Source organism: Strongylocentrotus purpuratus, unplaced genomic scaffold (assembly GCF_000002235.5).
Source record: "Strongylocentrotus purpuratus isolate Spur 01 unplaced genomic scaffold, Spur_5.0 spur5_scaffold_10, whole genome shotgun sequence".
Taxonomy (NCBI): domain Eukaryota; kingdom Metazoa; phylum Echinodermata; class Echinoidea; order Camarodonta; family Strongylocentrotidae; genus Strongylocentrotus; species Strongylocentrotus purpuratus.
The window spans coordinates 28,083,479-28,111,449 of record NW_022145595.1 but is presented as its reverse complement, the minus strand read 5'-3'; the positions used below and the strand labels follow the sequence as shown (position 1 = coordinate 28,111,449).

General features: G+C 36.5%; 1 protein-coding gene across 4 annotated transcripts; it reads left to right on the top strand.

Annotated features, from left to right (window-relative positions):
• The first annotated feature begins 21 nt into the window (after positions 1-21).
• On the top strand, positions 22-26,688 carry pkd2 (polycystic kidney disease protein 2). 4 transcript variants are annotated; one of them, XM_030979971.1, is made up of 18 exons: positions 22-630; positions 4,555-4,668; positions 9,564-9,694; positions 10,781-11,034; positions 11,283-11,507; positions 12,962-13,190; positions 14,240-14,410; positions 14,980-15,161; positions 15,693-15,813; positions 16,977-17,209; positions 17,638-17,755; positions 18,172-18,350; positions 19,057-19,204; positions 20,050-20,148; positions 21,076-21,261; positions 21,791-21,868; positions 23,108-23,506; positions 25,144-25,264. In XM_030979971.1, the coding sequence occupies exons 1-18, from the start codon at positions 228-230 to the stop codon at positions 25,237-25,239; spliced, it is 3,366 nt and encodes a 1,121-aa protein (XP_030835831.1). In that variant the 5' UTR covers positions 22-227; the 3' UTR covers positions 25,240-25,264. The 4 variants fall into 4 exon arrangements, with proteins under 4 accessions (XP_030835831.1, XP_030835832.1, XP_030835833.1 ...); XM_030979972.1 differs by lacking the exon at positions 20,050-20,148; XM_030979973.1 differs by lacking the exons at positions 21,791-21,868; positions 23,108-23,506; positions 25,144-25,264 and adding an exon at positions 26,040-26,688 and having other exon boundaries at positions 23-630.
• The last annotated feature ends 1,283 nt before the right edge of the window (positions 26,689-27,971 follow it).

Below are 27,971 nucleotides of genomic sequence, written 5' to 3'. Positions count from 1 at the left end.
TGGTGTATGCAGATTATTTCGCGTAACGTCAATTCAGAGAAGCAAAAGTTGGAGAGACAAACTCCACGGGAAAGAAGAGTCGTTGATCTTGGAACTGTTTTCTAGTTCCATTTCGGCGGTGATGCTCTTTGTTTGTTCATGAAAACTAGTTTATAATTCAACGAGTTTTATGATCTTGAGTTAGGACATAGTTTTGTCACAGAACAAGTGTCATAAAAGGCGTCAAAATGAGCGCTAGTCGACGGGTAAGTCCGTCTCCGAGACCCTCACCGCGACCTGGCTCCAGCGGAGGACTCTCGATCAAAGACGAGCTGGAGATGGATAAAATCGAGGACGAAATGCGACGACCGAGCAGCGCTAATTCTCGACATGCCTGGAACGACAACGACGGTTTCGACATGGGAACAGAGGAGAGAGAGGTCCATAGTAGCTTTGCTCAAAGAGAATATGACGATGACGAAGATGAGGATGATGACAGCGAAGACAGTGACGGGGATCATGCCCCGACAGCCATGGAAAATGAGGTTTATGTTGGAGGTCAAATCAGGGCGATTGATCCGAAAATTGCCAAGGCAAAAGCGGAAGAACAGAGAGCAAGTTGTTGGGTGAAAATTGGGCGCGGAATAAGATGTAAGTTTTATTAACAAAATTCTTATTTTACTGTTTTGACAGAACCTACATTCTACAGATCTATTAATATAGTATGTGACTTGTCTTCTGATTCATTGAACTGTGGCCATTTGTAAAAACTAAAACCCTTTTACTTTAGTTTTTGTTTTGGCTTTTATTGTGTGACTTGAACTAGATCTAATTTTGTCACTGTTGATAGAATTAAAATCAAATTCATTAAAGATTAGATTTTTTTCAACTCATTTTAAATGCACAGCGTACCTCCTGTTAAAACTCAGACAAGTAATTTAGAGGACCAACCAACCAAGTACCTTCGTTTTGTCATGCATCCAGTGTTGAAATTGCATCCCTTTGCTAAAGACTAGATCTAACGTTAGACTAGATCTATACATGTACACTGTAGATCTAGATCTGACTTTTTAATTCTCTTTTAATTTGATACAATTGTAAACAATTAACAATCCGCTTATAAAAATGAAAAAAAATCAGTTTCTTTAGACAAGTTTAAATGTTTTAATATGATAAAGCTGTGTTAATAAGCCTACTGAAGAAAAATCTGTCTGCTTGGAGGGGTGTTTTGAAAACATCTTTTGACTTGTGATGCTGTCCTCCAAGAGACGGATTCGATGAAGCCAGATGCAGTCTTGGTGTACAAACAATTACGAAACATGTACTGTATACATGTACATTACATGTATTCCTGAATTTTTTTTTATTTTTTTTTTTTGGGGGGGGGGGGGGGGGGGTCTTGCCTACATGTACAACCTACAGAACATGAGGATTCATAATTTCATCTTTTTCATTCCGTATTTGATCATTTTGTTTTAAATTTTTGCTATGCATGACCCAGGTGTGTGGGAATTAATTCTTGAAAAATTCTCAAAATATTTAAGAAGCCTTTTTTAAAATGTAAGAAACTGATGTAAGATTGTTTGCTAGTCCATCATGCATTGTAATTTTCTAGTTAATCTTCTACATAATTAGGTCCAGTTATTGCATAATGCTTGTAACAAATAGACAGGTCCTAAAAGAAGATTTCCATCATTTTATGCATGGAAACAGTAATTTAGGTCTGAAAAGTGAAAAATAATAAAAACAAAAATAAAAATCCAGATAAATTGTACAAAGTAAAAACCACCCTGTAAAAACATGTATCAGCAGAAAAGTCAGATAGTCAGAAACCAGCATTGTAAAAAAAAGGAGGAAATAGCAATTTTTAGCAAATAAACAAAATAACAAAGAAACAAATGAAAAATCTGTTTACTACTTAGAAAATAATGAGATTACATCTTACTTTCATAAATCCAATTTTTATCATCTTGTTTAAAATTAAACTTATTTGCTTGTGACTCTTGCCTCATTTGCTTCACTTATGATGTCATTTAATTTTTACTCTTAGTCTTAACACTACATGTACTTTCTCCTGAAGACAATTGTCTGCCGAGCTCTCAATTCAAAAGGTGTACATGCATGTACATGTACAATGTACGTGCTTGTACCAATATACAGGGTGGTATAAATATTCATTGATCATTTTCATATCACTATGGCAATCTACAGGCATTATTTTGTGCTCAACAGGTGGCCTTCATTTAGTTTAATTAACTCTCTTGCTGGCTTCAGCTTGGTTCCAGCTTTAGTATTTTATGATTGTGGGAGAGATTGGAAGCAAGTGTCACATTTTTACACTGAACACTAGTGCACAGAGTAAAGAAATGAACATTTCACAATTTACTTTCATGTAATACTATTGTGCACAATAATGAAACTCAACGTAATTTTTACCTTGAAGCATGATAGAATACATTACAAGTCAAATAGAAAAGAGGCTATGGTGTACCACATGTACATGTACAGTACATGTAGAGTGCATCATCTGTTTTAGTTCTAGTATACAAATTTAGGTTTAGATTTACATTTTATTTATTTAAATTCTAATTTCAAATAAAAATCTGTTTTGTTAGAATTGAATCACTTGGGTCAATTAGGCCTCTTAAATAATAAAAGGTAATGTACATGTAGGCTTTCTATACAATGTAGATCTTGGTGTCTTCTCTCAACTCAGAGATTGGTATTTTTCCATTCTGCCATTCTAGTACACGAGTTCTTGCAGTGTCACTCCACTCCTGTTCATTTTTCAAGTGTTCATCACTGTTCATCTTTCAAGTAAAATGTGGTTAAATTCTGCTTTAAATCTTGCTTTCAGGTGAAGGCATACATGGTGTACAGTGAACGTGTAAATTTATGTTCTTCAAAGGGAATGTTTGATAAGTTTCAGGCAAACTGATTGTTGTAAGAGGGAGCTTGTTTTTTAATAATAAATTCTTTAAAGAGTGCATTGTGTAATTACAAATGTAAATACACTGTGGAGAATACCAAAATAAGCAAAATTACTGGTACTCTTAATTTTGTAATTTTTCAAAATTCAATTCAATTTTATTTCGTTCAGTTAAAAAGACATTAGAGTTAAAAGGACGTAAAATAAACTGAATAGGTTGCAACCTGAAAGGAAAAAAATAATCCTTATATAAAGGTTGGCCCTTTTATCTTGATGATCTAAATACTTTGGATTGATATGGGGGGGGGGGGATGTCTAAAAGTTTAGTGATACAAATAGAGATGTAATTATGTTGTAATACTCTCTGTCCAAAAACGTTATCCCCCCCCCAAAAAAAAAAGGGGGGGGGGGTTGTACACCGCAAGCCTTTAAAACATGAGGAGGGATGAAATGAAATAGGTTTTGTATTTTTTGATAATTGATTTGTATAGGAGGATGATTAAATGATAAGTTTTATTAATTTAAAAATTAAGATCATCTAATTTTTCTAAAATAAACCTGTGACTCCACATTAGTGTAAATGTACAGTGTAGAGTGTAATGTGTGCCACTGCCTGTCCAAAGATTGCACAACTGCCCAGTAACAGTAATACTTCTCCTTTCTTCCGCTTGGATGTTGATGGATGAGAAGAGTTTTAGTATTGATTGCTCTGGAAAGGATATTGATTTTGAACACGAGCCTTGCAAACGAAGCCCTCCAAATTGGCCATACAAGAAGGAGGAAAGAAACAGTGAAATGCTTATTGCGTAGGCAGCATCAGGGCTGTTATATTTGTATAGCGAGTAATATGAGGCAGCTCTATATGCCCATGAATAATTAAATATCACCCAAGGATCTTTGCTGTTCAAATTTAGCTGCATTTATATTTTTTCCTGACAGTAATATACCAAAACTACTCCCATTATAATTTCCCCTATTAGCAAAATCATGAATAGACACTTCAGGGCCCTACACTAACTTTTTTGGAAGGGGGTCAGGATTATTTTTTTTTAATTTATACAGTCTAAGCCCTATCATGTAAAAACTTCACATTTGTGGGGGTCAAGATTTTAGATTTTGGCACCCATGTGTCCTACACTGTAGGTGCCTCTTAGCATCGAGCCCTAGATAATTGGTGTTTTTTTCTCAGCTGTGGCACCATGTTTTAATATGGAACCGTTTACCAATACCAGAGCTCTTAAAAATATACATAACTTTTGATTGCTTTCAATGATCATGAAGACACTCCCTTTTGCAAAATCATATAGTACCTTAATAAAATTCAACACATTTTGTATCATTTTGTTTTGTTTAATATGTAATTGTTTATCATTGTATTGCAGTGGGGCTTTAAATCAGCTAACAGGAATGTCAATGCTCTCTGAAGCCAATGGCTTTCCTTTCTCCTAACCTCATGTCCAAACCTTCTCACCCTACCCGTCCTTATCCCCTGTGAGATTCTTGTCGGTCCTACAGGTTGGAAGAGATCTTCATTCTTCTCTCTGTCATGAAGAGAGCTTTACAGAGATTGATGTTTGATTTCATTTTACACCATCTTACATGTTGTACATGAAACTAAAACTTTTTTTTTCTTTATTTATTCACAGCCCTGTGGAGAACAAGACAGACCGAAGATACATCATTGGACAAGGAGCTCCATGTGAAGACAACCCTGAGAGAATTGGCCATCTATCTGGTGTTCCTTGTTGTCATCTGCATTGGTTAGTATACAAATGACATCAGTGAGGACGTTAGGCCATGTAAACTTGATTTCATGTTGATCGTCCCCGCCCGCTTCCTTTTTGGGGGCCGCCTCCTATTTTTTGTTATTTGTTTTTTGTTTTTGAAATTTTTTTTTGATTTTTGTTGTTATTTTTTGTTTTTTTTGAAAGAAAAAAAACATGAAAAACACTGCTAAAATGGCTCTATTTCTGATTAAAAAAAAAAAAAAAATTGTCGGCGGCCATCTTGAAAAAAAATAGCCTCGACTGTCAGGGAAAATGTACCGAGCGGCCATTTTGAGCGGCCATTTTGAAATATCAAATATCAAATAACATGGTACACCCTCCTCCTCTTTTCAAAAAATCCGGACGATCAACATGTAATCAATTTTACATGGCCTTAGTAAGTAATATCCACACAAGGTACCTTTTGAGCAGTCTCACTGTTTTAGGGTTACAACTTTACAAGGTCAGTCTGATGGATAATACGATTGCACTTACATTTGATGTGTACATGTATTTTTTGTTTGATGTCTGTTCTCTACCAATCATTTGATTGGGATCTACATGTACAGTATGTCATCTGTTTATATTATCCATGCATGTTCCTGGTAATATTTGAAAGTTGACTGTAATACAGGTGTACTTTTGTCGGTTGATACAGTTTGTATGAATGTCTGTAAGTAACATCCTTCAAGTTGAAGCTACAGTGTACATATAGCGCATATTACAAGCACTAAGCGCTTCATCACTTGGAGATTATTACCCCGGCTTTAGTTGCCAGGTACCCATTTCATCACCTGGGTTGAGTGTGGCAAATGTAGATCAATGTCTTGCCAAAGACATTTGTGTTGCGGTGGGTCTCGAACCGCGGACCTTGTGATCGACAGTCCGACGACTTAACCACATCTATCCTGCTGATGAAAAGTTGAAGACCCCTAGAGGTCCTCAAGACTCAAAGGAAATGCTAGTGAGAATGGGAAACACCTTGTCTCAAAAACAAACATGAATGACCAATGGGTTATAAAGTTCCTCCATGAGACTTGAGGGTTTAATATACGATTTGAAATACATCTTGAATATCTTTATATTATTAGATGCAGTTAAGACTTCAGAGTGGAGTTTGCTTTAAAAAAATGACACTAAAACAGTAAAGTATATCCCGACAACTTAAACAGTTTCCTGTTTGAATTACTGTTCTATTGTAAATGAAAAATAAAACTGAAACTGAAACTGATAAAACTGGCACTGATAAAACTGGCCATATGATATACAGATTTTGCATTGGTATTGTTGTGATTGTTAAACAAAGACATTTATTCAAAGTACAAAACAAGGACTTTGATAGTCATAGAAAAAGACATGACATGGGGTTTCCATATCCACACACATGCTATAATTGCTGCTTCACATATGTCTCCCTTGTCTTGCCCCCTTCTCCTCCCCCCCTTCTCCTCCCCCCCTTCTCCATTCTCCAGCACTTTCTCTTTCATTGCGTTAATCATGCATTTTTAATGAGCTACACACAGTTATATTCAATAATACTCTCTGTGGTGAGTATAGGGGCTTGGTACAGACAATATATGCGTCTTCCAGCACCCAAACCTCCTCCTGTTTATTGTGTTGTGTAGAGTGGGGAGGACGGAGCTGTGTTGTGTACACCCTTTTGAATAGGAGGAACAACAATAGATGGATTAGAGAACTAAATGTAGAAGTGGACTGTCCTTTCATGGAAGAAGAAAAAGTCGATATGTAGTGGGGAATGGGGGCTGCTTGGGGGATTTACATGATAATAGGGCGTTAGGAAGAAAGAACCTTGGGAGAAAATAGATTGTGAGGTTTATAAAATTCTCTCCTGCTTGTGATTAAGTGATAGGATTGTATTTGAGTCTAATAAAAATGAGTAATACCCATTGTTGGCCTACAATGTGTACATGTACTGTACATGTACATGTATGATACAGTAGTGTATTTTCAAACTTTGTTTGTTTATTAAAGCTGATAATTCAACATGGTACTTCTTAGAAGGATGCCCATTAATTAGCTGATGCAAAGCCTTTGAAAATATGCCATGGGATGACATGTACATCTCGTTTCATGAAGAAAACCCGACTTTATTTAGGCCGACTATTCAAAATAGGAGGACAACTTGAAATCCAACCTCGAGTTTTGGCTGCAATAAAGAAACAATTATATTAATGATAATAATAACTTTACAAAATAATGACAAGCCTCAAATTACTTGGTGGGCGTTGAATAAGAAGAGGAAATTGATGCTCTTTATACTGGCCCCCATACCGCTGTTGAATTGACAAATCTTTGAAAATGCCAGTATACCGGTAGCCACAAGCGTCCTATCCAGCTATCACACATTATATTTTTTAAATGCATTCGGGCCTCTCTGACTGGACCCAATATGTACCCAAAGGAAATTTAAAGACTGACAAGAATTAAAGTGTTTTGATTTACAGACTGTATGATTGAAAATAAAATGTTAACAATTACAGTGCTATTTTCCATCTTCAAATTTCTGGCGTTGAAAATATAAAGAGGATGTCCTGTCTTTTTCATTCAATTTTTTCCACATTTTGTAATCATCAAGATTTTTATTTTGGATAAATAACTAATTACAAAAGGAATTCACAAAATACTAGGGCAGCAATAGATATCAAAGAAGGGATAACTAGAATACATAATTTCTAGGGCTATAATGCTTCCCAAAGGAATGGAAGACATCATACCCTTAAATAATTTGGATAAAAACAAGAGCCTCATATAGCACGCATTACTTGCTGCGTAATACTCGTCCCTGAATAACAATAGCAGGGGCAGAAATGAAACAGTGGTGCGAGAGAAAGGGATACACGAGCATCATCAGTCTCCATAGCAACACCAAGCCGTCGCCATGGATGCATAGGCATCTGCAAACTGAATGCTCTCCTCATTTATTAGCAGCACTTGTCTTGTGTGTCCAATCTAGTCTCATGCAAAGACTCTTTTTCTATTACCGCATTCTACTTGTAATGTAATTTTACGCATTAAGAGACTTTCTTTATTATTAATTAGCATTACTTGTTTTGTATTTGTATATATACGTTGACCTAAAGTGTAAAGTGTACTGATCAAGAAGAAGAAATTAGAGATGTAACCATACATGTAATTGTTATGATACATTGCTAAACTGTTATGTTTGACATGAAAATGTGATTATAAATAGAGAAGTACTTTTCTGAAATAAAATAATTTAATGTACACATACAGTGTACACCTGTCCTCGTGATTCAATCAGGGAGAGAGAGAGAGAGATGATGTTGCTTGATAAAGTCAAGTGGAAAATAATGTGAACTTTATCAAGATTATAGAATGCAACAAAAATCATGGGAGGGTACTGTTCCTCCAATTCTATTTACTTCAACAAAACAGAAATGGTTGAAAAATAGGAAAAAATGTAGATGTTTTTTAAATTAAATCATTGAACATGTGGTAAAACGATCCAACACTCAGACTAGCATGGTATAGATTGGCACCGATGCCGTCATACCGATCAAACATGGCTCTGAAATAATCAATCCTTTGTGAGGAGCTTTTGTGTCTGGTAATGAAATTTTATTGGATATTTCGTTATTTGCCAACCAATATCTGTCAGCACCATGGGTGGATGGCTAAATTCATTTTTAATGAAATTGCCAAATACCTTCCTTGACTAGGTCCAATGGAGAAACAATACACTCATGTATTGCAATGCAGAGGACTTTTGATTAGAAATGTGTTTTTTATTTAAATTTTCTGGTATTGAAAGGCACAGTTCATGCAGTAATTGTTCACATCTATTTTTGCATTCTCTATTGGATCATTGCCCTGTTTATTTTTAAATGTCCTTGTGCATAATATGCAGATATCATAATCATATTGCACTTTTTGTTTCAATATTTGCCTTTCAAAATTTTGGAGTGGTAATCAATAATTATGGCTTGAAACAAGCTTTTTGGTCTTTCACTTGTTAAAATGTATTACTATCATGATCTTTTAACAGGTTTTTGGTCAATTTAAGTGCCATTTATTTTTGTATTTAATAAGTGCTATTAAAAGGTACTGTACATGTACACTGTAATTATTTTGGAACTATTGATTTCCATAAACTTACTTCAACTTAATTCATCATTAAACCTTGGTTTTGTCGCATGGTTTTTGAACAAGCCTTTAAGAGTGACATCAGTACTCACATGTACTGTAGTTGTACATTTTGGACATGTATTTACAAAAATGTGAAGTCATAAATGTGATGTATTTTTTTTCCTTCTTTCGGTCAGTTGCTTCAAAGCAATTGTATGAAGTTAATACCATAATTCCTATAGTCATCATTACCCTTTTTCTCACCATCATTATCATCAATCCTCATCATCATCATTGTTGTATTATTATGCTTTGTTGATGTGGATTTATTAAAACGTTTGGTTAAATTAAGTGGTATCCCAGGTAATGTACATGTACATCATAAGACTAAATAGTCTTGCGGAGGCTGATGGCAACTAGACAAATGATGGAGAAGAACAATTAAAAAACCTTAGTAGGAGACGCAATGGCTCAGTGATAGAGCAGTGGTCTCGTAACCGAGAGGTTCCAGGTTCGAAACCAAGTCATTGCTCTTGTGCCCTTTGGTAAGGCATTAATCCTCATACCAAGTCCTTTCGAGAGGACTTAATTCTTTCTGTGGTCCCCTGGTTGCTTACTTACAAGAATATAAATGCTTTCGTAGCAGTCGGGTATAACAATAATCAACCATCAACCATCAAAAAAATATACCATCAAAAATATACCATCAAAAAATATACCATCAAAAAATAGACCATCATAAAATAAACGAGTACATGTCTTGCCCTCTTTTCTATTTGCAGTGACCTTTGGCATGACGAGCTCCCACATGTACTACTACACCAAGGTGATGTCAGAACTCTTCTTGGACACCCAGTTCCCTGACACCAAGAACACCTTCCGTGGAATGACCACCATGCATGACTTCTGGAGGGTAGGTCTCATCGCAAGGGAGAGGAGAGTAGTTAGAACCTGGGGTTGTTTCACAAAGATCCTAAGTCAAACTTAACTCTAAGTTGGACTTAAACGTTATGGAGAGCCATTTGTACCCTTAAAATAAAATATATTCAAAAGCAAAAATCAAGTATTTTAGACTTCTCATAAATTACACATAAAGAACATGAAATCTCCTTTATAATAGAGAAATATGAATGATTTGAATCAAGATTTTATGCCTTTTAAAATAACTTTTACAAAATATTTTCAAAGGTACTGACGGCTTTCTATAATTTGTGAAACACCCCCCTGGAATACTTAGATAGTGCTGTTGGAGAAAAGTACACCTGTATCAGAATGACAAAATATATGTAAATTCTCTGTTTGAACCTCTCTCCAAGAAAAGATGAAAAAACTCTCATGAAGGCATCCAAAAAGGCATTGTATACTACAATTATAAAAATGTGATCAATTTGCATTTGATCAGTTACAAATTTGAAAATGCATCATTTTAAAAATACATTATCCAATGCTCTTCAAACTTTTACTGATGTGTTTCAGTTATTTTTCTGTTTTTATTAAAAAGTAACTTTATATCCACATTGAATTCCCCCTTTACATGAACTACAGTTAATATATTGTACATGTAAGTTATTTCTTTAGTTAACTATGAAAAGAACCAAGTCCCATTAGTTGCAGTTGATAATTAAAATCCACTAAAACTTGGAATCCCTCTGTTCTAAAGAAATAGGAGCTTGTGAGCCTGCGGTTGATTTGAGGACTTGTGATCAATCCGAACCAGTTGCAACGCTCTGTGAAATTTGGTCCTGGATGTGTTAATGTTAAAGCCCATCTGTACTAGTGTACAGGGGGAATTAGACCACCATGCAAGGTCACTGAACAGATGGTCATCTCTCAAATCAGCTCTCAATTAACATAAGAAAAAGAGGATCATTGGGGACCGATGGTCACCGATTAGGCATTGTTTGTTATATAGAGAGCGCAAGTAGCTATAAGTAGTGTACTGGGGCGTTAAGATCTTGATTGCCAGGTTGATTTACGAATCTGTATGTTTCTCCTCCAGTTTGCTGAGACTCCATTGATGGACGGTCTCTACTGGGAGAAATGGTATAACAACGAGAACGTGACTGACGATGAACTAGGCTATATCTTCTACGAGAACAAGCTGCTGGGTGTGCCTCGTATCCGGCAGCTCAAGGTTACAAACGACTCATGCCAGGTCCACACTGACTTTGAAGATAACATCAACACCTGTTATGCTGGATACTCTGAGAGTCTGGAGGACACAGCAACGTTCGGTCTGAACAATGGAACAGCGTAAGTAAACTCCATATCATCATCATCATCATTTATTAAAGTTGGCATTTTCCCTCTTAAGAAGGGTTACTAACTTTCGTGCCATGATGATATTCCCTTTCTCCTCTCCTTGTCTCAAGCTTCCTCATTTATTTCACCCCTACTGCTATGCGATGGATATCAATCGCAACTATGTACATAAGAGATAAATAAACTTAAATTTAATTGAATGAAGATTTCTGTATCATTCTGTCTTCTTGATAACACAGATGGGTGTATAGCACAGAGGAAGACCTGGATGGTTCTGGCCATACAGGGATGATCACTTCCTATGGAGGTGGTGGTTTCTATGCTGACCTGATGAAGACCAAGGCGGAGTCTCTGGATATCATCCTCACCTTGAAGGAGAATCTTTGGCTTGATCGCGGCACCAGAGCTCTCTTTGTGGACTTCACAGTCTACAATGCCAACATCAATTACTTCTGTATCATACGGTAATACTTACAAGCTGCATGCACTGCTGTGTTATGTATATGTGGTTTAATTATATATATTTATTTATTTTGTTATATTTTATTTATTATTATTTTTTTTAATTATTATTTTATTTTTTATTATTTTTTTATTGATTTTTTTTTTTTTTTTTTTTTTTTTTTTGGGGGGGGGGGTCATTTGAAATGGATAGAGCAAATTAAAGTCTCTTGGTTATATGAAAAATATTAACCTTGCTTTAGATCTAGCAGCTGTAAGTTGTGCACTGCTGTGCACTGTTGTGCAAGGAATACATCCAGGCACCCAGTTGCTACCCCTGAGTAGAGAGAGGCAATTTTAGATAAATGCCTTATCTGAAGTCATAAACGTTACTGGATCCTGTAACAAACTTGACTTATGAACAGTAGATATCCATGTGACATGTAGGACATGTATTCTAATGGCATTAGAGAACTACTCTCTTAACTATCATCCCTCAACAATTATCACAAGATAACTTTCTCTAAGGACGTACTTCATATAATGTAAGTTTTTGACGAATCACATGAAACCTCAAGTCACTTTATCTAGAGTGACTGCGGTTATCGGGGAATAAATCTAGGTAACATGTGCAAACCTAGGACAGGAGAGACTATCAAATATCTAGACTGACACAAAATGGAGTTTCTTTAACTCATATCCTGCCATGAGACTGCTAGCGCGCTATTGTTATAGTGCTCTGTGCACGCGAGCGCGCTATCGATTGAATGCCACGTTCATGCTAGCGAGCCATCGCTACTATGCTTTGTGCACGCAAGGGCGCATATGTAATAACAGTCATTGTTCATGCCCATTGCACCGTGCTGAGTGCTTTTGCAGCGCTATTGAAAGTACCATCGCGTGCATCAGATTATCGGCTTTGGATTACGCATCTTTGTATACAACAGTCAGATTGGATTTTCTCAAGTAATTTAGCGAATTTTTTTGTTGTAAAGATTTAAATTACACGCGTTTGAACCAACCTTAAAATTAACTTGGCACACAGGAGATTTGTGGGTGGCACAATAGGGATTAGCACTGTGGCACTGGGTGCATTGTATGGGTGGCAGCTTAAGAGTACCTTGATAACTCCAGGGGGGGCGTTTTACAAAACTTGTCATCAGTGACAAATGACAATTTGTGTTAGAAGCTACTGAAATCCTTGCTTCTGATTGGTTATCAACAGATTTGTCACTGATTGTTGTCATTTGTCATTGAAAAAAGGCTTTGTGAAATGCCCCCCCCCCCCCCCCCCCCCCCAGGAGTTCCTAGCAAAGTACCTAGCAAAAGAGCCAGCAGGGTATCGATTTCATAATACTTTAAGAACTTCCCCTGCCTCTTTTCTTTGTCCATGCATATGATATTCCATCCTGTGATGGTCGATTGAATAAAATGACAAAAATTAATCTTTTGAAACGGTTCTCCCCCATATTTATAGATTGACCGTGGAATATCCCCCTACCGGTGGCGCCATCCCGTCCTACAAGTTCCGTACTGTGAAGCTGTTGCGTTACGTGACAGCGTTTGACTACTTCATCCTGGCTTGTGAAGGCATCTTCTGTCTCTATATCATGTATTACATGGTGGAAGAGATCCTGGAGATAAAGCGGCATCGTTGGGCTTACTTCAAGAGCAGCTGGAACTGTCTCGATGTCATCATCATCATGGTAATAATATTAGATATTTATATAGCGCACATATCCACCATACATGGTGCTCAAGGCGCTCAAACTATTAACCAGGCTCTGCTAGGCAGCCGATTTCGGCGCTCACACAATTCAAGGAATTGCTTCCTACCGGTACCCATTTAACACCTTGGTGGAGAGTGGCAAATGTAGATTAATATCTTACCAAAGGACATTAGTGCTGTGGCCGGACTTGAACCGCGGACCCTGTGATCCACAGTCCGATGACTTATCCACTAGACCACAATACCTCTACATCATATTGTAATCATCATATTGTGTAAAAATAATCAGATGGTGTTCTTAAAGGGGAAGTCCACCCTGATATTAAGTGGGTTTAATAGAAGCAGAAAAATGTGAGAAATAGGTCAGCGAAAGTTTCAGCAAAAATTGATTAAAAATAAGAAAGTCATACATTGTTGAAGGTGCAATTAATCAAACACAAATTGGCTACTCGGCGAGTGACTTATCTTGCAACGTCCCCTCCCATATTTTCCCTGTAGTAAAAAATTTCAAAAATGAGTATTTTTTCAATCATACATTCTCCCTAAATAGAATTATCGAAAATATGTTTTTATTCAACCCCTGTTTGAAACAAATCTATTCTGTCACCAATAACTAATCAAGCTTTCACTGACCTGTTTCTCTCATTTTTCTGCTTTTTATCAAAACCAGGTTAAAATCAGGGTGGACTTTCCCTTAAAAGCGACTCTTGTAGCCCCCTTACCCTTGTAAAATATGTATTAAATTGTGAACACATTGCTCCGGGAAAAAAATGGTGGTTAAATTTGTTGTTCAAGACATTTCACATTTCTTTTATAATCAAAATTAATTTTGTATGAGCTCCTGTATTGCTTTTTATTAAATTTATAATTTTAGGATTTATGTTGTTCTCTTGACATGTTTGGTTCCTCCCCAACCCTCAACTTGCAATAAGGATGTAAGTGTATTGAATTTGTAAATATCTTATCTTTTTGTGTACACCGTCCATTTCAATACTATTATAAGTGATTTCTTTGTTTTGTTTTCAGATCTCGGTTGTTTGTGTAGCGTTCAGTGTTTATCGCTACCTGACTGTAGCCAATCTGATCGAAGGGTTGCTCGCCGAGCCTGATATCTATCCTGACTTTGAGTACATGGGATACTGGCAGGATCTCTTCAATAATATCATAGCTGTCAATGTCTTCTTGGCTTGGATTAAGGTAAGAGATCAACAATCAGTCGTCATCATTAGCAGTCATCACTATATGACTGCACTGACTGAATGAAAACATTGAATTTTGTAAGAAATTTTAGGGCGCTTGAACTCTGCTATCGCCTAGCAGAGGTGGATACTGGCACTTAAAGCCTCGGTCGCAAATGCCATTACGAACTGCTACGAACACCGTACGAACGATTTTCAGACAATGGAAATTTGGGAAGACGATGGAAAAAACGGAGATTCGTACAAAATAATCGTTCGTACGAACCTTTGTGACCGTAGCTTAACTAGAAGCCCCCGTCATAAACATCCTTTCAAACAAAATTGAGCCTTGAAATATGAACATTTGCAACAAATAGGGTAACTTGAAAATCACGATTTCCCATCAAGCAGTTTATCCTATATTTGTATTTGACTGGTACTTGTATAGTTTCATTTTATCTACCGGTACACTGTATACAGATTACATAAAGAAAAAACAGTAAATATTTTGCTCTGGGTTATGGGTTTCATGCTGCTTCTATAAAGGGGTAGTTCAATATCTATTGTTTTGATTTATTTTCTTTCCAGACATTCAAGTACATCAGCTTCAACAAGACGATGACCCAGCTTTCCTCCACCCTCTCACGTTGTGCTAAGGATGTAGGAGGTTTCACGGTCATGTTTGCTATCATCTTCATGGCTTACGCACAGCTCGGTTATCTGGTCTTCGGTACACAGATCAAAGATTTCAGCAGCATCGGATCTTGCATGTAAGTCGTCTCCTTGTCATTGAAGGGCAATACAACCCTTGTGATAAGTTCATTTGTTTGAGAGCAGAAAAGTATGATAAACAGAATGGTGAAAGTACACCAATTACAATTACATTGTTAAGTTTTATTGTTTAGTTATGTACAATCCAATCCCATGTATTTGATATCATTATGTCGGAAATGGAAATAAACGAAATGAATGAGTGAAATAAATCAACCAATAATAAGAAAGTTATGAATGATTTGCAATATGAAATCACCAAGTCTATGCGGACCTCAAACTGGCAGTGTGGTCAGTGGATTGTGACTTAGTTGCGGATAACTCTCCCAATTGTTTTTTTTCTTTTTTTCCCCTCGTAATTGCCTTCTCCTTTGGGGCACTACATAAAATATGTTATGCATTACATTTTATTTTAGGTCCCTTAAAGAGAAAAGACACAGTATGAACAGAATATGAACACATATTCACTATTTCTTGCGATAGCTTTTATAATTAGGTTATTGATCTTCTCATATCACTATTGCATGCAGCTATACTCTGTTCCGTATCGTCCTGGGAGACTTCAACTTCCATGAGTTGGAGGCGGCCAATCGATTCATGGGCCCCATCTTCTTCTTGACGTACGTGTTTGTGGTCTTCTTTGTTCTGCTGGTAAGTTTCCAAATCAAATCAAGTTCAAATACAGCACCTGAAGTTTAATATTTTATTCACTAAAGGCTTGTCAAATTCAAAATAGAGTTGTGATTTTAGATATAAGGGATGTTGTTTGATTGAGAGTGAACAATGAAGGAAGAACAAAATAGAATCATGACTGAGTGATCATCTCTTAAGATCGTATTTTCTACTATATGTTTAAAAGCTAGATGGCAAAGTATTGGTTAAGTAAAGAATACATGTTACAGATATCAAGTTATTCCTTGAGTGAAAAACAAAGATATATGAGGAAAAGAATAGGGGGTGGGAATCAGTTAATAATTAAAAAGAGTCATTTATTCTTAAAAGCCAAGATGATCTCTTTTTTAGGCATCGATGTGTAGGATCTTGAAATATTCCCGATAATCTTTTTATTAGCTATCCATTTAGGATAAAAGACACATCCAAGATGCATGGTGTTTGGAGGAGTTGCTGTTTTCAAATCTGTATTAATCTTTTTAGAGGTGTCATAGCTAAGAGGTTTAAGCACTCTTGACATACAAAGGTCGTTCACTTCGATCCCAGACACAGCACTAATGTCTTTTGGCAAGGCATTAATCTACATTTGCCACTTCATATCCATGAGATAATTGGGGACCTGGTAGGATGACAAAAACCTTTGTGTTAGTAATTGCCATATGCCTTCGCCATGACCATATGGTAGAAATACTCTCCAGGGAGTGGAGATGGTGCAAATCTGGTATGGATGAACCCGATGACCAGGGTCATAACATCTGTAAAGTTCTTAAAGTGGTATTCTCGAAAGCAGACTTACTTTAGTCCATGGTTTAATCCACCGACTAAGTGTGGAATGCCAAGTGTCCATATGAATATATTTTTGAATAATTTGATATGTCCTTAAATTACCATGATAACATTATTATATCAAAGTTATTATATTGTTGTCTATTATTTTTTGTTATTACATTTTATTTTAAGTTATTGACAGATTAAATTGTTCAAAAACATATTAATATGGACACTTGGCCTTCCATACTTAGTCCATGGACTAAACCATGGACTAAAGTAAGTCTGCTTTCAAGAATATTATCCATAGAGACTGTATATTTTCGTATTAAGCGCTATATTAATCCAGATTATTATTATTATTAATTTCCCAGAACATGTTCTTGGCCATCATCAACGACACCTACAGCGAAGTCAAGTCCGACATCGCCCTGCAGAAGTCTGAGTTTGAGATCACAGACTACTTCAAGAAGGGTTACGAGAAGATGGTCGGCAAGATCAACTTCAAGCGTGATAAGATCGCTGATATCCAGGAGGCTTTGGCTCATGCTGACGCTAACGCTGATCAGCATCTGGACTTTGATGAATGGCGTCAGGAACTCAAATGGTTAGTCTTGAATTGAGCATCATAGAACTAATTATAAACTACTCCTGGGGGTTTTTCACAAAGGCTAAGATCGATTTTAAGTTGGACTTAACTATGGCAGGCCGTTCATGCCACTGGTTGCTCTCACTGTTGGTCTCTCAATTTTGATCTTTAGATAATAATTTTTCCTTCAATAATGAATTATCAAAACATGTAAATTCTGTAGATTTGTGACCACGGTTTATACTTCCCTTGAGAAATTGTTCCCAGGAATGGTTAAAGGAACTTTTTGGGGGCACTTTTTGATCATTTTGAAGCAATTTTTGTTTAGGGCTTCAATATTACACCTATCACAGACACTGATAACACGTAGGGCCATGCATTTCAGATTTAACATTGTTAAACGATGCATTTAACGCTCCTCTACCTCTTTGATATTGACTCTGTAGCCGTGGTCATGCCGATGCTGATATTGAGGCTGTGTTTGCTAAGTACGATGTCGACGGTGATCGTGTTCTCGATGCGGAGGAACAGATGAAGATGGCCCATGATCTGGAAGGACAGAAGGTAATAGGTTTTCTGAACTTTTTAGGATCATGTGCAATTAGACCTTTATTAGTCCCTTGCAATGATGTATATATTTTCTATTCCCTTTTTTTTTTATGTGCAAAGTAAACACATGTAAGGACACATAGTTAAATCTGTACCATCAACACATCAAGTTCTAAGAGGTGTCGTGGTCGAGTGGATACGTCGCCGGACTGACGATCACAAGGACCGCGGTTCGAGTCCAGCCGCGGCACTAATGTCCTTTGACAAGACATTGATCTACATTTTGCCACACTCCAACCAAGTGAAGTAAATGGAAACCTGGTAGGAATTTATGCCTTGAAATGCTGAGTGTTATAGGCACTATATAAGCAAATATAATTATTGTTATTAAAGAAATGTTTAAAATATAACATTTATACTTTTTTCCTCAGTCTGATCTGAACAACCAGCTTGCTGAGTTGGAAGATGCCAAGGGCAAACATCGTCCTACTACTGCCCGCAGCCGTGTGAGCATCAACGATGAGGACGATGATGATGACGATGAGGAGGGTGGTGGCCGCCGTCGTGGAGGTGGTGGCGGTGGTGGTGTCGCCTATGAGGAATTTGTTGTGTGAGTGAACAGAAGACTCTTTTTTCATGTTCTTACATTGCATGGCAGGTTTAGTGATAATAGTTATAATATTGAATGCTCATGAATAATTACGAAACTCCATTCTGATACTGCTGTTGCTTTTAGTCAAGCTGCCACAGAGTAACGTTCAACCAATACCAGTATTGGAAAGTCCATACTTATTTGGTTTAAGGCGTTTGACTGGAGATGCGAAGGTCAAGGGTTTGTATCCGACACGGCACTAATGTCCTTTGGCAAGATATTAACCTGCACTTGCTACTCTCCACCCGGATGTTAAATGGGTACCCCGGTAGGATGTGACCACCATTGTTGGTCAAACAGTTTTTGAGCGTCAAGTAACGCCTGGCTGGTATGCTCCCCAGGGAGTGGAGATAGGGCACACAGTGTGTGCAGGCAAGCACTGTATCCAATGACCGGGGTAATAGTATATCTGTAAAGCGCTTAGAGACATTGTATTTAGCGCTATATAAGCGGAATATTATTATTATGATTATCATCTGCTGGGTGACAATATCGACTGTTGAGGGCCAGAGGGGCATTAAATCTGTTATGGGTTAACACCCTTCCGGTTCCAAACAAAGAATATCAGATGAATCCAATAAATATAGCGTTAAGTGTTAATAGAAACACTGGTATCAAGCATTAACCAAAGTTATTACTCTCATTTTTCTTTGAATCATACCAGTCTGTCCCGTCGTGTGGATCGTATGGAGCATTCCATTGGAAGCATCGTATCCAAGATTGATGCTGTTCTCGTCAAGCTGGAAGCCATGGAACGTGCCAAGCTGAAGAGACGTGAGACCATGGGCAAACTACTGGATTCCATCACAGAGGTTAGTATCAAGCTTTTACATAGAGCATTACCTCTGTACACATCATCATCATTATGTTATCATCAATATTAATATCATCAACATCAGCATCATAATCAACATGATTGTCATCATTATCATCATCATCATTATGTTATCATCAATATTATCATCAACATGATCATCATCATCATCACGATCATCATCAACATCATCATCATCATCTTCATCATCATCATCATCATCCTATTATCATCACCATCAATATTATCACCATCAATATTATCACCATCATTTATGTCATCATCAGCATCATCATTATTAACACCATCATTGATTTAAAAATCATCATACCTTTCTGTGGTTTTTTGTAGCTATCGCTCAGAATTTTGCCAACAAGCATGAATATCATGGCATGATTTAACAGTTTATCATTGTAACATTTACTTCCCTTTTTCTTCCTCTTTTTTTTTTTACTGTATATTCATAAAATATTGATCCTCCATATTTTGTTAATGTCATACATCCATATGCAGACAAACTCTTATAAACCCAAGATGTGCATGCTTCATATTTTATTTGTGGATGCTCCTGGCTGTATCAAATCATTTCATCTTTCTTACAGCAGCACTTTCAGTGATCTTTTTCCATTGTCAAACTTTTACATTCTTCTTGTTCTTGTCTCATAAATACAAATTATGCTTTCATATATGCTTTCCCCTCCTTCTATTTCAAATACATGTTCATTCAGTTAAAGTCTGCCATAACATTTTGTATTTTTGCATGCTATCGATATTTCTAACTTTGCATGATTCCATTTTTCTGTCACTACCCATCATCCTTTGCATGCAATTTGACCTGATAAGGAACGTGAGATCAAGATGGCCTATAAGGAAGGGACCGGAGGACTGCCTCGATCTACTTCATCTGCATCTCAGTATAGTGAGATGGATGAGGAGGATGAGGTAGAGAGAGTGTGTTTGAATCACTAAACATTGGTGTGCTGTGATAACTTATAATAAACATCAGGAGAGGAAGAGAGAGAGAATATTCCATTTCATTATAGTTGCTGCATAAGGCAAAAAGAGTGACTAACCTTTGATCTGCTGTTCATTTGCATTGTATACATCTATATTATTCAGTTGGCACATTCTGTTTTCTAGCTGCTTTCACCATTAGGGGGAGGGGAGGGGAGGGGAGGGGAGGGGGAGAGGGAGAGAGATGGGAGGAAAGGGGGGGGGGGGAGAGGGAGGAGAATTCTAACATTTGAAGTGCTGTGAATGTACTAACTTTGTGATTCATCTCACATGGATCTCAGTACTGTGTGAAATAAATATTGAAAAATAAGGATGCGATGTGAACATACTATAAAGCCGATCAAATATTATTTATGACATTCTCAGGAGAAAAAATAACTGTGATGAAGAGAGAAGGAGAGAGTGCCATATAATTCTAACATTGAAGTGCTGTGAATGTACAATCAAAGTTCCTTTAGTGACCACCTGTATAGAAAGACCACCTGTCTACAAATACCACATTTTTTGTTTTCCTTGGAAATGGTTTGTCATTGAAACATGTACTAAATGAAGCTGTACGTAAAGACCACTTTGCTTATCTATCTTGCTTGGGTGGTCTTTATAGACAGGTTTCACGGTACTAAAAACTTTGTGAGTCATCCCACGTGAATCTTGGTACTGTGTGAAAGAAATATTGAAAAATAAGCCCAGCAAATATGGATTATGACATTCTCAGGCAGAATATTGAAGAGAAGAGAGAGTGCCATGTGAGGATAGTGCTTGATCAAGTCTAACTCTCTGGATTGGCTGTGAATTTTCATTCCTATATTCCCAGAATCAAATAAGTATAAGTCTTTTTCTCTCTCTCGTTTCTAGGATGAGCAAGGCAACGTGGACAAGCGTGAGAAGATGGAGAAGCTAGTCCGTGAGGAGCTGGAACGCTGGGACTCTGAAGCCTCTCTGTCTCAGGCTAGTCGTAGGGCTGGTAGCTCCGCTAGTAACCGTCCAGGCAGTAACCAGAGATCTCGCCCAGATAGCTCTGCCTCTCGTCAAGTTGGACTGGTAAGGGATGATGATGATGATGATGGTTAGGAGGATGTTTTCATAAAACTGGAGTAAGTTGAGCCTGGCTTGACTTGTTCTAGTGATATAGAGAGTGACAAGTGCCAACCTAACTGTTACAGTGATACAATACTTGATTCACCTAAATGAATACTGGCCATTCCGGTTTTGTTCAAAGCTTCTCACATAATCTACATTATCTTGACAGATACAGAGGTGGTCAACCTGTTCAGCATCAGCTTAGATGTACACCAAATACCAGCCAGCTTAAATCCTGAGGCACACTATATGGCTTATTCTTTTTAATTTCATTCATCACTATATAATATTAATTTACTTTACAGCTCATGTGTACATCATATACTGTATATCTCCATCTTATATATATTCCACTAGCCTTCCATCCCAATATGAAGTGCCATGGATATTGGCTAGTAGTAAAAGATACTGTATGTTTCGGTGTAGTAATGAATATACTAACGAGCCAACCTCATGACCTTACTCACACGCTTGCAATGAATAATAAAAGATTCCAAGTAGCCGAGCCAGCCGCCGTCCTTCAGCCACATCCCAACGATCTTCCGCTGAGGTTGCCTTGACGATGGATGTGAGTAATTCACATGGTTGCTGTGTGTCTAATCACCTTGGTTGATTACAAAAAGCTGTTGTATCAGAGTTAAAGTATTGGATTGTTTGTGGTGTTATCATAATGTGTAAAAGAGGAAAAATCAGCGTAATGGAGGTGGGATGGAAAGAGATAAGGGGCATGAGAAGGTGATGTTGAGGGAGAAAGGGTATTGAAGCAAAAAATAAGAAAGTATTGAATCGTTCCATGGTACAGTAGTTTGATGTGCAAAATTAATAATTGTAGCATAATGGAGAAGGGATTGTAGGAGATGAGGGATTGAGAAGATGAGGTTGAGGAAGAAATGATGTATTGGAGCAAAAAAGTAAAAGTATTTGATTGTTAGTGGTTTGTTTTACAAACGATGTCATTTCAGTTTAGTGGAGGTGGGATGTAAACAAAAGATGAGGGGATTGAGAGGGTGAAGGAGAAAGGGGGAGATGGAGAAAGAGATGAAAAGAGAGCGAGAAGACAACAAGAAGAGAAGAAAGAGAGGTAGCATTTGTAGAAAGCAAGGATTTTCACACAGGAGTGCTCTTAAGCAGGATTTATTTTATAATCTGTGAATACCTTCCTTAAACAATAAAAATAGGGGAAGTGTACATAACTGCTTTTAAAGCTGGTGGTAATGTAGAGATTATTCCGGCATTGCAAAGCTATCTTAGATAACTAACTTACACCTTTTTTTATTCGATGTGTGTCACTATTTTCATTAACAAATATTAAAACTAAATGTAATAAAGTGTAGTAAAATAAAAAATATCTAATGTGATAACTAGCACTGTCTAGGATGATATAAAGAGTGACAGAAATCTATTAGAGGGAGATACATATAGTGATGATATATGTGTCTGATAGTGGAAATAACAGTGAAAAGAGTGCACATGCATTATTTGTCGTTCAATATTTGTTTCAAACAAAATCATAATTATGGTTGAATCATTCCACATGTTTTGTTGATACACAGGGCAAAGTAAATACACTTTCTGCTGTGTGTTTGCAATAAAGTCCAGTTGTTCAAAGAATATCTTTTTCATGTGAAAATATGTACACTGTAAATGTATATATATGCCTGTTTGAAAACAGTATTGCATACCCTGTAGTAGGAAGAAGGCTGTGATGTTGTATTATGTTGTATACCATCTTGCTTATCCTTATGGAACTTTGACATTAATCCATTTATTTTATTTCCGTTGTATTATATCCCTCTTTTTCTCCTAGAACAACACAAAGGCAGATAATTCTGAGGAGTCCCCACGCGCTGCTAGCGCTGCTTCTAACGCTTCAACCCTGCGCCCAGGTTCCCAGGCATCCCGCGCTCCCTCTCAGGCTCGTTCTGTCTCTCAAATGAGCAAGCGCGCCCCATCTGAGGCACGCTCCGTCTCACAGATGAGCAAGCGCGCCCCATCCGAAGCTCGCTCCGTCTCTCAAATGAGCGAGCGCGCACCATCTGAGGCCCGATCCGTCTCGCAGGTGAGCGAACGTGCCCCATCCGAGGCCCGCTCCGTCTCACAGGCGAGCGAACGAGCTGCGTCCTCCCGCGCCTCCTCTCGCGCTACCACTGCCAAGTCAACAGCATCCCGGGCGTTCAGTCCTCGTTCTGAATCTGTCATGTCAGCTGTAAGTCCCTTTATTTTTCAGCAGAGTGGTGTGGGTTGCCGTTGCACTGAGATAATACAAAGATCCTCTGTACTTCTTAACCATACACAAACCCCTACTGACAGTTGAGTCCCAAGATTAGGAATAATGATGAATACTTGTATTGCGAAATCTGCAATACCCAATCCTGTTTGTTTAACATCTTGCACATGTGTACCTTTTACCAGTATCTAGAAGTTTTAACTGTTGTCCTTTGCACCCAGATGTCTGAAGTTATAGCTCACCACCTTTCAACAGACTGGACCGTCATATATACTGTAGTGCAGTCAAGTTATCTCAATGATGACTCAATGTGGATCCCTGTGTTAGTCTTGATAGTGACCATTTGGAGACCTCCTACTATCACATTTAATCTTTTTTTATAATGTTATACACATGCACCAGATATTAATGGCTAATTTCCTTTTTTTTTTCCTGTATAAAAAAAGAAAAGAATATGTTGTTTTTCTATGTAAAATGCGGAATTAATAAAACTTTAAACTTCAAACTTCAATTAGGGCATTTGAAAAGTTTAAAGAAGTATAAATTGATGTGAAATTGTTCTTTCTAGCACTAACTTCACTCTTTATTTTTAGGTTGATGTTTAGCCACATCCATCAACATTAATGAACATGTCATTTGTTTATGTTGTCAAAATGAATGAGAGATGACCAGATAAATAAATTTAAATTGGATGACACTTCTAACTCTTACCTTTTTATTGGAAATTGTTGCACGTTTGCACTTTGTTTAAGATTTAAGTCTTTTTCACATCAATAACCATTCTGCTGTGTTGTATTTTTCTAAATTATTAAATGTAAATATATATGTATATTATAGAATTAGGGGCTGTACCTGACTAGGCCAACAAGTCAACAAAGACTGAACATCAGCACTTTAATGATCTGATATTCTTATGATGTGATTTTCTTTGGACATACATGTAAATTCCTCCTTTCTGTCCGTGCAAAATGTAGATTTTGGTTATTTGTTATTCAACCAATGTGATGTTATGGATAGTATTATTGCCTGTGCATCGAGAATATGTAAACCATCAAGAAATGAATGCACTTAAGCTGCGGAAAGATATGAGTCTACAATCTTTAGATCCTGTGCATGAGTTACATGTAAGAGGAATAAGGCCGGGGCACCAAGATGCAGTTTCTTCCTCTTTCATTTCACCCCTTCTGTTGTGCTTGCTGTGATGTTCACACTCTAAAGCTATTTCAGAAACTCTCTGGGTGGTATTCTTCAAAGCGTACTAACTTTAGTCCATGGTATAATCCTCTGACTAAGTATGGAATTCCAAGTGTCCATATGAATACATTTTTGAATAATTCAATCTGTCACTATATTAAAGTAAAATGTATTTAGAAAATTAATAAACAACAATATAACTATATAATATAATTATGTTATCATGGTAATTTAGGAACATATCAAATCATTCAAAAATGTATTTACATGGACACTTGGCTTTTTATACTTACTTGGTGGAATAAACCATGGATTAAAGTTAGTCCGCTTTTGAGAATACCACCCTCTATGTATGCCATCCTATCTGTCGCATTTTACTTCATGACCTTTGTCCTCCAAACTTGCATGCTGCCCTCTATCAGGAGTCACGTGCTTCGTCCGAGGCTTCCGAGTATTCCAGCGACGGGGAAGATGATTATGATGATGATGATGAGGAATATAGCGAGGATGAGGATTAAGCGGCTGTAAGTCTGTGTGCCGTGAGGAAAAGGAAACTTACTACGAGAAACAGTGCTTTGCCTATTAAAGTAACTTAAATGAAGCATGTAACATTACATGTACATGAGTCAGAGTGGTACAATGTTGATATCATTTTTTTAGTTTCCAAATATACCATGTTTTACTTTGTATGTACAATGATATATAAATATGTGTTTAATGATGAATGATTTACACATGTTGTACTCTTGTTTTCTCCACGATGTAATTCGCTTTTTTGAAAGATTTGGTGCATTTTATTAGTTGTTTACTCGACAGGAGTCTCTGTCCTGAGCAGCATATACAACAGTCTACAGCAGAGTTCTTCCACTGATATAGAAAGTGGCGAACTTACCTGTGCCATTTTAATATTTTGTTTTCATTTGAGAGATTCTATTTGTACGTAGCCATATCTCATTCTTGTACCTTTACTTTTTTTATATTTTGAAATCATATGTAGGTATGTTGATGCTTTTTTGACCACTTGACCTTTCATGATTCAAGTTTAGACATTTTGAACATCTCCTATGTTTCATGTAATGACATGACATGTAACTTAACAATTTCATGAGCTTTCTCCTTTTCAGCTTTCTCCACTACTTCTATTCCCTCTTTTCATCTACATGTAATTTTATGCTTTCTCTTTACTTGTATAAATGCTTAATACTTTTCCTTTCTTTTGTGACCTTTCACTTCCTCTTCCTGTATGTTGTTCTTTCTGTCTTCTTATTGCTATGTTTCATCACCATCTTATTTTGTTATGTTTGTATGTTCATTACAGGATCACAACATCAGTACAAGCAACGTCTAATTCCTCAACCATCCTACTGTAGATCCTTCCTCCACCAAACAGCGAGAGAGGGCAGCAACACATCGAGGTGAAACAAATTATAAAACAGACAAAAATATATCAGGATTCAGGAACAAGTGAGATCAACAGGAGAGGAAGGATAGAAAGTAATTAAAGACTAATCCTGCAATGTTAACAATACACAGTTGTTCAACAAAAATTCAAATTAGTTCACAAATTTGCAAGCTCAATTTATTATTTATTTCATGGCACAGTTCTTTATGAAAAAATCTACAGCAGATATTTGAATCGTTTCATAAACAAAAGCTGACAAGTAATTTTCCCATTTTACTTTTTTTGAAATTTTGACAATCACGATAGTCTGCAGACTCGAATCGATGAAATTGATTGAGAAAAACATCAGATGTGTTCTTGATGCAATAGTTTGGTCAAAATATTGCACAAAGTTCATATACTGTAACAGCGTCTGATTGTGTTGGTATGGAATGCGATGAAATTGTTCCTTAAATGAAAAGGCTTTATTGTCGGAAAGAGAGAATATATTGATTGAACATGTACATAGTTACAACATGTATAAACTTGGAATTGTGAATAAAGTACTTGTGCTAGGTTAAGAGGTTTATTAGAATGTTATGGAGTCAAAATTGATTTATTTATTATGGTTACCAAATTTTGTGAATTTTGTTCTGCTTGTGCCAAGTTATTTAGTGTATGATATATTCTAGCGATCGTATTTGTCATTTTAATGCGTAAGTATCCTCATTTTAATTACAAATAGTGCTCATTTTCTTTACCTCTAGCCTTTTATCTGTTAATATAATCATCAGATATGTATTCTGAAAAGATCAGAAATTATTTTCTTTGTATAGATGGATACTCTTGTAATTTCTGTAATTTAACTTTTTTTTCTTCTCTCTTGTTAGTTTTATCACATGCTTTTATCATATTTGATCTTGTGTATACATACATACATTGTACATGTACAGATTCAAAATTCAATCTCTTTTAATCTGAGTATATACATTCCTTCCAATCAACATATCTATATACCCTGTATATAAATCAATTGTGATATTTCAATTTTCAATTTCTTCTTCTGAAATATTTTCTCATTTCGTATTATGATATCTTTTTTGTTTATAATTATAATCAACATAAAATAATGTTGAGATATATTTCCTTCCTGAATTCTGTGAATCATCTTCCTATTTCTTCCTAATCTTCTTGTGCCTTTCTTGTATGAAGCATCTTTCTTTTTCTATCATTATAAACATATATTTAGAGAAATGCAGTCTGAAAGTGAAAAGAGTATTTGATTACCATTTTTTTCCCTTTAATGTGGACATATTTTCATTCAACAATTCTGAGCTTTGTGAAGTATACTATGTGGTACATATCTGTTGTAAATACTTGTAGAGCAATATTGTTATTATTATTATTACTGTTGTTAAAAGATCAAACCTTCGTAACACACAATGTCTGGTTTTAATTTGGTTTAAAAAATATACTGTCCATGTATATTATTGTTCAAAGATGAGTAGAAAGTCTTCATTGAACAGTGAAAAGGAGCCACAGAACAAACGCCTTGGACAGCATAAATAAGAACAAAAGAAAGCATGTCATATGTTTGATTTTTTATTCATTGGAAATAATTTGTATGAAAATGTTTTGAAGGTTTGATAAGTAGACCAAGTAAAATTGTTTACTAATGTGCACTAGTCATTAAGGATTTGAATGTATATTTAGTATGTATCTGCCTGTATATATTTTGCAGTGCATAGTATGTGTAAACTTGCCAAAATTCACCAAAACCGGGTCAATATTTATTTTGGATAATTGGACAAATTGAATTGGACAGAAGAAAATTTGAGCAAAAATGTTAAGAAAACAAAAGGAATTTTA

Coding starts and splice junctions, on each gene's coding strand:
- pkd2 (XM_030979971.1), top strand. CDS start 228: ATGAGCGCTAGTCGACGGGTAAGTCCGTCTCCGAGACCCTCACCGCGA. Junction 631..4,554: donor AATTGGGCGCGGAATAAGAT/GTAAGTTTTATT, acceptor ATTTATTCACAG/CCCTGTGGAGAACAAGACAG. Junction 23,507..25,143: donor CTGAATCTGTCATGTCAGCT/GTAAGTCCCTTT, acceptor GCCCTCTATCAG/GAGTCACGTGCTTCGTCCGA.